The sequence below is a fragment of the Talpa occidentalis genome, unplaced genomic scaffold, assembly GCF_014898055.3.
Source record: "Talpa occidentalis isolate TD23 unplaced genomic scaffold, MPIMG_talOcc4v2.1 talOcc4.2, whole genome shotgun sequence".
NCBI classification, from domain to species: domain Eukaryota; kingdom Metazoa; phylum Chordata; class Mammalia; order Eulipotyphla; family Talpidae; genus Talpa; species Talpa occidentalis.
In genome coordinates this window covers 42,058,111-42,069,141 of record NW_023602073.1, presented here as the reverse complement: position 1 = coordinate 42,069,141, position 11,031 = coordinate 42,058,111, and the positions used below count along the sequence as shown (strand labels likewise).

The 11,031-nt window shown below is 44.8% G+C and overlaps 1 protein-coding gene across 1 annotated transcript; it reads left to right on the top strand.

Moving 5' to 3' along the window:
- The first annotated feature begins 2,206 nt into the window (after positions 1–2,206).
- LOC119252077 (boLa class II histocompatibility antigen, DQB*0101 beta chain-like) lies at positions 2,207–10,395 on the top strand. Its single transcript, XM_037519288.1, has 6 exons — positions 2,207–2,386; positions 3,462–3,731; positions 8,048–8,329; positions 8,825–8,935; positions 9,440–9,463; positions 10,056–10,395. The coding sequence occupies exons 1-6, from the start codon at positions 2,278–2,280 to the stop codon at positions 10,067–10,069; spliced, it is 810 nt and encodes a 269-aa protein (XP_037375185.1). The 5' UTR covers positions 2,207–2,277; the 3' UTR covers positions 10,070–10,395.
- Positions 10,396–11,031: the final 636 nt, after the last annotated feature.

Below are 11,031 nucleotides of genomic sequence, written 5' to 3'. Positions count from 1 at the left end.
GGTATAAGTAAAAAAATAAATCTTAAAAAAAAAAAAAGAAATGGGAATGCAGGCAGAGTATAAAGTGCTTTAATAGTTAACATTAATTTAATAGTTAAGTCAATATTCAATGTTTTCATTAATAAATTTTTTCATGTTCAATTTTACTTTATTGAGTACAGATACAACAAATATGAACACCTACAATTAACACACATGCTATTTGTTAATTTGAAGTACTTGTTGATTCTTAGAGGACAGAACCATGTATTTTCATCTTTGAAATCCAGGATCTTAACTCTGCAGGTGTATGAAAAATATTGTTACATGACAGTACCTCTGGGATCTGTTGAGTTTTTGGGAAGGGGGACAAAACTATCAGAAACAAAACCACACAGATGTGTCATAACTCACAGGTGGGGTCCCCTGATCACAAGGGTGAGGAGCATAGAACACTCAGGTATGTGACCAAAATGGAGTTTTTAGACATTTGACAGAATGCTTACCGTAAAAAGTTAACAAGAAGGTAGAAGCCCAAACTGGAGCCTTTTCCATGAGAGTTAGCCAATCAGCAAAAGAATTCTAAGATCACACTTTTGTTGCTAGTTGAAAAGTCTGTGTGAACTGGCCTGTGAGACTGGGAAATCCCCGTGTTCGACTCAGCCTCCACCGCACAGTCTTGGAACAGAGCTACTGAGTCTCCCCACTAGCAAAGGAGGAAGGGGAGGGACCAAAATTCTGTCTATTCCGAAGAGCCCTGAGTTAGGTAGGGCTAAAGCAAGGAGGGCACCTTCAATATCCCTCTCTGACCATTTTTCCTTGTCCCCAAACTCTATCCCAGGTTATTTGATGTTCCCTCTTTACACTGCCATCTCATGTAGGGAAACCCACCTCATTCTAGGTTACCCAGATCATGATACACCACTGCTGGTGGAAGCCCATGACTAATTTTCCAGTCAGGTGTTCTGTGACTGTGTCCCGAATCCAGAATGTCGGAGTCACAGTGCCTTTGCGTGCCACCAGTGAGCGCTTCTTGTTGCCACATCCTATTTCTTTTTGTACCTGGTAACTTCCTTATGGTCTGCTTTTATATTTTGTTCTCTGTTTTGAAAGGCGATCCTAAAATTCAGGGAAGAGAGAGGGGAAGAGAAGAGGGGAAGAGGAAGATACTTATTGTTCTTTTTATTTATGTTTGCCATCACTGTTCTAATTGCTCTATAACCATTTACTACTGCTCCTGGGGAAGAGGTATTTGTTAACAACTTTATTTAAAAAATGGATATTTCCTCTCTTTGATACTTGATGTTGTAGGTACAGTATAATCTGTAACCCTATGCCTCTGCTCCCTCATTAACCATATTCAGGGCCTAGAAAATGCTTCTCCTCATCTTTTGCTCTCTGTCCTTGAAATCAAAGGTGACTGTTTGAATGCTGGAGTGTTTGTGGATTGTGCCTTCTCTGATATAGAAGAACCTTCACGGTTCAGGGAGGATTTAAACAGTTGGAGAGCTTATAAGAGAAACACTAAATTCATTACCTTTTCTAATACTTTTACACAAAGAGCATGAATGAAATAGATTCTTACATAGTGAAGAGTCACTCACCAGCAGGGCTAGCTGTCTTTTTTCTTTTTTCTTTTTGCTTGTTTTCTTGGAATAATCTGTTATTCCAACAGTTACACATGACAGTTAAGGAACATTTTGCAATAGTAAACAAATCATACTGCTCCTAAGTTTATATACAAATCTCCAGATATAAAACACATTTTACAAAGAGAAGTGTCAGGCAAAAGAGATTCTGTCGTTTGCTGACATAAAGCACATTAGTGATTCTCTTCCCACCACAACTGAAGGTTCCTCAGTGTGTACACTTTCCCAACAATAACTTTCCTTTACCCTGAAGTACGATTCCCCTCTTTTTTTCCCTACCAAAAAAAAAAATAGGTTTCAAATAAATAACACAAAGATGTGTACTCTACAATCACCGTTCCTTTTAGGTTCTTTAAACTCCAAGGCATTCAATTTTTAGATCTGGGATAACTGAGAGCAACATTTTACCTCAAAAGGTACAAATTGATGAAGACACAGTGCCAGGCATTAGATTGAGAACCTTCAGAAAAAGAGTCTGCCCAGAGACAGATGAGGTGCTGCAGCGCCAGTGCTGATTGGTTCCTTCTCCGTGGCCTCTCCAATCCTGCTGTGCTGGAGGTTCCCAGGGTTTTAGTCGCTGAAGGGGTCCATCATAGCCACCAGCTGCGAGCTGTGCTGACTACCCATACTTGCTCCTTGGTTCCTAATCATGTCAGGGAAGACAGCTCTGAGGATCCCCGGCAGCCTGTGGGCAGCAGGCGTGGTGGTGATGCTGGTGGCGCTGAGCGCCCCAGGGACTGAGGGCAGAGAGTCTCCAAGTAAGTGCAGGGTGCCTGCCCCCCAGAACAGACTCTGAGGGACCCTTGGGCTGAGTGTGGGGGGTTCTCTGATTTCAGAACACTTTTTCTTTTTAAAATCACGCATTTCCTCTCTTTGGGAAAGAGCTGTGTAAATTCTCATTTCTGCCTTTTAATGAGAGAGTGGGGGACACTCCCCAGCCCTTGGGCTCAAGCCTGCTGTCACACCATGAGGGAGACAAGCTGCTCTCCTGCCTGTGCAGGGCGAGGAGCATGGCTTATCAATGGTAGTGGTTTTTGAAGATAAGAATTTCTCCAGAGAAGACGTAGCAGGATTTGTTATTTGCTCCCCCACCCCCAGACCTGTCTGGACTAAATACTGTGGGGCTCTGGGGTAGGGAAATGCAGGGCTCTCTGACGTCTGGGTATTGGAGGAAGGGGACTCTGCATTCCCGAGTCTGTGCAAGTTCAGTGTCTGAGCGCAGCCGGCTGGGTGGCCACAGACAGGGCGGCTCAGCTTGCATTTTCACTGGTTTCGGTCAAATCGTGACGTGAGCGGGCTCGGGCAGGGGAGGAGGGCGCCCGGCCAGACACTGAGAATCTGCTCGCGAGGGTGAGGACGAGCACTTAACTCTAGACCTTCTCATCATTTCCCCTGAAGTCTCCTGCTTCTTGGACGCTTGTTTGTCCCGAGATTCCCTGGAGCTCTGCGGAAAATGAGATTTCATGTGAGAATTTTCTGATTCCACTAAATACGGGGATCGACGTAAAACGAACCCGACCGCCACCTGTACTCAGTTGTCTGGCTCGGGTCTCTCACCCCCGGCCTGGCCTTAGAGACACTGTCCTCCATCTTCCCCTCAGAGGGGGAGCCCCGAGCAGCGCGGGCGGCGGGGTTGGGGAAGCGCCGCCTGCGGACCCGGTTCAGAGCCCGCGGCAGGTTCCGAGCCAGAGGCCCCACAGGGTTGGGAGGAGAGTCTGGGGGGAGCAGGTTTTCAGGGGTCTCTGCCAACAGCGCGGCCTGGGAAGGGCGGCGGCGGCGGCGGCGGCGGTTGGGGGGCTGAGTCGGGCTGAGCCGCGGGTGTGGTTCCCGCAGAGAATTCCGTGTTCCAGGACAAGGCCCTGTGCTACTACACCGACGGGACGCGGCGGGTGCGGCTTGTGTTCAGCTACATCTACAACCGGGAGGAGTTCGCGCGCTTCGACAGCGACGTGGGGGAGCACATCGCGGTCGCCGCGTGGGGGCGGCCGATCGTCGAGTACTTGAACACACAGAAGGACTACCTGGAGCAGAAGCGGGCCGAGGTGGAGACGGTGTGCAGACACAACTACGAGGTGGACGCCGCCTTCACCTGGCAGCGGGCAGGTGAGCGCCGGGCTCGCCCTCGCGGGCGACTCTCGGGGGAGGAGCTCGGCGCGGGCGGGCGGGGAGCGCGGCCTCGGGGTCCCTGCCGGCGCCCACAGCGCGCTGGAGGCCGGGGCTCCGGCGGGGAGGCGGGGCCCGGGCGGGGCGGCGGGAGGGGCGTCGCCACCGAAAGAGTTGGTGGCGGGGGCGGACAGGCTTGCGGGTGAGGCCCCACTTCTACAGCTCTTTCCTCTAGCTCCGCACACCCTCCCGGTGCCTCAGGCCTGTGTCCTCCACGTACTCACCTTTCACTAAGCGGTGCCCTGTGCCCCCACTGTCTTCCTCTCCCCACCCCTCCCAACTCCTGCCTGCCAGCTTGTCTGGGGAGCTCCCACTGCGTAATCCGCCTTTGGGGGTCAAGCTTCTGAGACCCTTGAAGGTTGGGGCCGGGGAGGGTTGCGGTTAGGGCAGCCTCCGACTGCACGGGGCACCTTGCTCACGTGGTCATGTATGAGCGACACCCTATAGTTTGACTTTTTGCTTTCAAATTATTATCCATTTCATTTCTGTTTTCTTAAATGTTTATCACTAGTCTTTGACGTCTTTGAGGAGAGGAGCTTGTATGCCCAATACCTGACACACTGCCTGGCACTTAGCATGAGCTCAAACCTTTGTGCATTTAAGTGATTACAGGTACTCACTGCCCATCCACATAAGCTCAAGAGAAAACAGAAGGGTAAACAAAACCATAAAAACTGACTTTATTAAATTATTCTTTACTGTTTTGCTTAATGCTTTATTTTAAAAATATTTTTCTCTCTGTGTTGAGATTTACTTTTTTTAAAAAATTAATTCTCTTATATCATTGTTAATTTTATCATTATCATTGTATATCATTGTTTTGCTTAATGCTTTATTTTAAAAATATTTTTCTCTCTGTGTTGAGATTTACTTTTTTTAAAAATTAATTTTCTTATATCATTGTTAATTTTTGGACAGTATTTGATTTCTCCCCTTGACTGTAGTCCCAATAGTTCTCTCACCACCTCAGCACCCATGATCCATCACCATAGTCCCTGTGCTCTTTCCTCCCTTGTTTTGACCCCCTCCGTGATCCTCCCCTGCTGCCTGCCTCAGATCTAGTCAACCTGTATAAGTGAAACTATTCAATATTTGTCTTTTTCCTTCTGTCTTACTTTGCTTAGCATAATCCTTTGCAGTTCTGTCCATGTTGCTGCAAATGCTGTGAGTTTATCTTTTTTTTTTCTTTAATCACTGAGTAGTGTTCCATTGTGTATATATAATATATATATATACCATGTAGTCTTGATTTTTGCTTAATGCTTTAAAGCAAACTCTTAGTGACTGGGCTTTTAGTAATTTAGAATTTGTGAATGCAAAATATGGGAAAAAGTAGTTGTAGAGTTTTTTCTTTTTCTTTTTTTTAAAGATTTATTTATTTATACAAGCACTGGGTACAGTCAGAAGCACGGGGCGGGTGAGAGAATTCACCAGAGCCAGAGGGGAGAGCAGAGCAGGCAGAAGGACCAAAGCACACTGCTAGGGGGAGCAGAGGGAGGCAGGAGAGTTATGTCGTGCCATGTGGGACCCTCCTCTGGTGGCCCAGGAGCAACCGGGGGATCGAACTGGCGCTGCAGAGGCTGCGGGCAGCTCCACAACCCATCGCTCAACCGCTGCGCCACCGGGGAGGCCCAGAGTTTTTATTTCTTATTAAAGCTTAACAAGTGGCACATTAAGAAGAGCTGAAATTTTGGAGTAAATAAATTGATGCTGTGAAATCATTGAGTAAAAATTGTTTCAGGTTATCTTTGGTCTAAACCCTGCCTCCTCTCTCCCTGTCTCTCTTTCTCCTGGCATCATCATCCACTTCAGGGGCAGACATTTCAAAAGTTAATGTTAGTCGTTAATGAACACCTATTTCCAGACAATTACTTATGAAGCAGCTTCGAAGTTATGCCATTTAATTTCACGACTACCTTGAGTGTTAGGGATTAGCATCACCACTCTATATGTGCTGATATTGGTACATAATAAACATTTTAAGTAACTAGCTCACAGTTATTCGCCAGGTTCTAAAGCCTCCATCAAAGTACACGACAGTCATCATGTTCTTTAGTACATGTATATAGAATGGAATGGAATGGAAGCAAATGGAAGCAAAGCCTCCTTATGGCTAGTGATGATCAAAATCAACAATTAAGTCTATTACTGCTTATTTTCAATGTGGGTGTACAAAATGGTACTTTTCGGTCATTGAAATTTCACGATTAATCAATCTCTAATTACCCAATGTTACTTCTACATAGTCACATAAATTTTAGGTGACTTTACACTTTCTTGATGTCTCTTATCCACATTCTAAGAGCACTGAAAACTTCTGTTTTTACTATTCCTGTTCTTTTTAAATAAAAATTATTCTAACATTTTTTTCTCAAGAACTCAAGCTCTTTATTTTTACTCCTAATCTGTTTAAGTTGAACAAATTTTTGTAAGTCCATATATTTGGCCATGATGCCAGTGAGATCTCAGCAAGGAGAACCTGATGATGACTCACAAGTGTAATTTAATTGAGAGCCAGATAGCCTGCTGAGCTCAGCAGGATCCAGTTATACTTTTATGTTAACATTACATTTTTATTAATCCAGATTGTAAGAACCTCATAGTATTTTTTTATGGAGAATGTTCATGATAATAGTGTCTGAATTCAGAACTAGGAAGTTCTTCATTAACAGCAAGGGGATGGAGTAGGATAAGCAGCTAGTAATTAAATTCACTTGAATGTTAAAATAATATTAGGGGAAAAAGAGAAAAATGAGACAAGGTAATGTACCATCAAATAAATAAAATGATGTGAATTATTAATATAGTTTCACATGAAGGGAATATAGAAGGTGCAGTAATATGGCTATAGAAATAAAGGATCAGATATGTAAAGTAGGTAAGGAAAGGTGGGTTGTATTTGACCATGAGCAGCAATCTGAGATGATACAGGAACAGAGGCATGGGCAGACATTTATTTTTCTTCAAGATTCCCTTTTCCTTCAAACATTTTGAAATAACATTTTTTTTTTGTCTCTGTTACTAGATTGCAAGTTCTGTAAAGGCAGGGACCTTGGTCTGTTGGTTACTTCTAAATTTCCAATGCTTATGAAATTTATGTTTGTTGTCTGGATGAACAAATGAATCAACAAATGAATTGAATATAGGTGGCATTGATGTGGAGGTGGAAGTTTATGTATTTAATATAAATTTTTGTGAGGAGGGTCATCATAAAAGGACATCTAAGCTTAGGTTTGGTTAAAAGGTGAGATAGATGTTTTGTTAAATACCTATTTTAAGACATGCTCTTACTCTCAAATTTTATTTAGATTACAGGCTCAGGATTATAGAATATTGCGTGTTTGAGAAACATTGCTTTGTAGGAAGGATGAGATGGCCAGTGCATCCTACTTTGTTGGACATAGAATGTCTGTAATTCTTAATTCTCAGTCTGATATATTCCTGAGGCCATGATGAGTGTTGATGATCGCGTGGCCAGCAGGAGAGTTAGAGAGGCTGGATTTCTTCTACCAAGGAGAGTAGGACTAACAGAAAGCAGCGTCACTGTCCTAGTGTGAGTAATTAGGGCCACTCCTGAGGGTCACCTTCCTTAGGTGTGGGGGAAAGAAGTTCAGGTTTGTTATTTTTATTTTTTAAAATTTTATAAAATTTGGGCCTCCCCGGTGGCGCAGCGGTTGAGCGCTGGGTTACGAAGCTGCCCACGGCCTCTGCGGCGCTGGTTCGATCCCCAGCTGCTCCCCGGCCACCAGAGGAGGGTCCCACATGCGCGCAGACCTCTCCTGCCGCCCGCTGCTCCCCTCAGCACTGTACTTCGGTCCTTCTGCCTGCTCTGCTCCCTGCTCTGGCTCTGGTGAATTCTCTCACCCTCCCGCGCTTCTGACTGTACCCAGTGCATGTATAAACCAAACAAACAAACAAACAAACAAATAAATAAAACATGCCTCTATTAAAAAAAATTATAAAATTTAAAAAATTTTAAAATTCCATAATATAGCTGTTTATAATTTTAAAGAGCTTAAGTGAGTGTTGAAATGTCTATCAATTAGTATCAATAGAGTAACTCCAGTAGAATGATTGTTATCTCTTAAGACTGACAAGTAAACTGATTAATGTGTTTATTTAAGCAAATAAAGTGGTCAAACTCAGATCCTAATCTAGGACTTGGAATCTAGGGATCCGAGAACTTTGAACCCAATGAAGGACTCTTCCCCTTGGGAAGACATCTTACTATGTCTTCTCTCTATTGCTCTCCTCAGTGAAACCTACAGTGACCATCTCCCTGTCCAGGACAGAGGCTCTAAACCACCACAACCTGCTCGTCTGCTCGGTGACAGATTTCTACCCCGGCCAGGTCAAAGTTCGGTGGTTCCGGAATGACCAGGAGGAGACAGCTGGTGTCGTGTCCACCCCCCTCATTAGGAATGGGGACTGGACCTTCCAGATGCTTGTGATGCTGGAAATGACCCCCCAGCGTGGAGATGTCTACACCTGCCATGTGGAACACCCCAGCCTCCAGAGCCCCATCACTGTGGACTGGAGTAAGGGGCGCTTTGTTTACTTTTTCCTTGGGTCCCACAAATCAAAAGGATTAGTTCATCCTTCTAATCCCTTATTCCTGATGTTAATACTGAGCTAGAAATCTAGAGACTAGATCACTTCTCTTTTGGTGGGGGTGTCAGAAGAATCCTAATCTCATTTTCTTTCCAGATACTAGAGGGATCACTCTAGTATCTAGGGATCACTACATATCACTCTAGGGATCACTACATATCATAACCCCAGAAACCAGCCCTGAGTGACTATTTTGGCTGGTGACTGGGATGCTAGGGTTAAGGTGATGGATGTGTCCCTCCCCTTGCTCATCTACCCACTATATCCAAGGATTTATTGGCAGGTCCTTTCCCACCCTAGGGTTGGTCAGAAAGGAGGTCTATGTTCCCCTGTTATCCCTGCCTGCTGTACCTGGACTTCAGACTTCTTATTGGGACACCGTGGATGGGGGCAAAAGCTAACATTCAGGTTCTGATCCCCAGGGGCACAGTCTGACTCTGCCCAGAGCAAGATGCTGAGTGGCGTTGGGGGCTTCGTGCTGGGGCTGATCTTCCTCGGGCTGGGCCTTTTTATCCATCACAAGAACCAGAAAGGTAAGTTGAGGAACTTACCTCAAAGGTAACTCTGAGGAAGTTGGGAAGATGAGCTGGGCCTGACCCTTTGCTCAGGGAGGCTTCTGTCTTTAGTTGTAGTTCTTTCTTCTTGATGCTGAAAAGAAAGGGGCCTGGGCTGGTGATGGGAGGAGATGGAACTTAGGGGGAGACTTTGGAATAAGATTTTAGTGGCTGAAGGGTAGCCCGACCACAGATGTAACAGGGGTAGTATATTCTAGGGCTTTCTTACTGTTCAACCTTGTCTCACTGGTTCCTTTCTGAAAGTTTCCTCCTTTAAGAGAGTCTAGGCATTGGCTTCCTTTCTTTTACATGCCAGTTTCATTTCTTTTGAGTGATTTACCTTCAGGCAGTTAAAGCCTTGTGGTTGATGAGTAGGGAGGAAATACATTTTTAAGTGGCTTATTTAATTTCCCTTTGGGGTGAGTGAGGGGCTGCCTGTGTAATGAGTAATGAGACTTTCCTCTCTATAAATTTCTTTTGTAGGACCTCATGGGCCTTCGCCAGCAGGTACTGTTTCTGCTCTGACTTAATTGGGGTGGGGGGAGTTTGGGAATGGGTGAAAGAAGATAGGGTGTGAGGTGAGTGTAACTGAGCACAAAGCTCTTGGCTTATAGCCTAATTCCTGCTACAGCATCAAGAGTTAGGGGAGAATTTGCCCAGTTTCTGAAGGATGCTCCTAAGGTTGCTCCTCAGAGCCAGGCTATGATGTTGGTAGCATCTTTCTGTGAAACTTGGAGTCAGAGCCACATCTTGGGTGTCAAGCCCACTATCATGAGCCCTATGTTGGTGGCTACTTGCTGTGTGAATTTATAGTGAATTTCCACTAGTGATGGAAAGAAGGTGAGTTATTACATTTACTAGAATGTTTGAAACCTTTGTCTCATGAAGGGGCTAACAGCTGCTTCCCCACCTCACGCACATCTACACAGGGCTGAAGTGCTCTGTCCTGTTTGGCTGATTTTTCCTCTATACAGATATTAGTGGCTGTGATGACAATAGACCTGAGCTCAGCTTTCTCTGATGCTGTGGTAGCCACAAGGGAAGGTGAGATGTATGTCCTGCTGGGTCCCCTGAGCTGATCTCTGTCTCTCTCCTACAGGGCTCTTGCACTGACTCCTGAGGATACTTTGATGGGGATTGATTTTTGCTCTTCTGTAATGCCTGCCTGTCCTTACCCAGAATTCTCAGACTCCTTTTAGTCTGTCCCTCTGAGATTAGAGTCCTACAGGACTCTGACTCAGTCACCATGTCACCTCCTATAACTCCTACCCCAAGTTATACAGCTATGATGTTGCTTTTAGCACTGACCCGGGAGCCTGTCTGTGTGCTGCCAGCAGCATCTCCTCAGTTGCAAGTTTTTCTGTTTCCAGTTCCCCTCCACAGGGAATACATTCAATCCATTAATGTGGCTATAGAGCTTTAAGATAATTAAACATAGTTATGTGTTATCTGTCTGCTGAGTATTTTTTTATTAAGTTTATGCTAATCATAGATTTAAAAAATTGAGGCATAACTAACATACCTTTTAGGTTGCTGGGATACAACCCAGATGTAATCTGAGGCTGACCATACACAGAAGGTAAAGAGAGATTGAAGAAAAAGAGATATTTCCATATTGGTAGGTGGCATTTTTAATCACTAAGAGAACTTACACAGAGGCTTTTTCTTGGGATGCTGCAACACAAGAGAGTTTTCTACCCTTGTCCCACAAATATTAAAATTTTAATGAGGCTATATATGTATTTTTAAAGATTATTTATGCATACAAGAACTGGGGTACAGGCCAGAGGTGTGAGAGGATTCACCAGACAGAGTGGGGAGCAGAACAGGTAGATCTACTGAAATACACTGCTGAGGGCAGCAGTGGGCGAGACAGGAGAGGTCTGCTGTACCATGTGGGTCACCTCCCTGACCGGGGATCGAACTTGTGCTGCAGTAGTTGCGGATAGCTTCATACCTGCAAGCTTAACCCCTCGCCCCACCAGGGAGGCCCAGGGCTATACATGGGTTTAATCACATGCACTATCCAGATGGTCTTTTTTTTTTTTTTTAAAGATTTATTTTATTTTATTTTA

Bases quoted from the DNA above. Each gene is read 5' to 3' on its own strand.
- LOC119252077 (XM_037519288.1), top strand. From the start codon at position 2,278: ATGTCAGGGAAGACAGCTCTGAGGATCCCCGGCAGCCTGTGGGCAGCA. The intron at 3,732-8,047 runs GTGAGCGCCGGG...TGCTCTCCTCAG, and splicing joins CTTCACCTGGCAGCGGGCAG to TGAAACCTACAGTGACCATC. The intron at 8,330-8,824 runs GTAAGGGGCGCT...TCTGATCCCCAG, and splicing joins CCCCATCACTGTGGACTGGA to GGGCACAGTCTGACTCTGCC.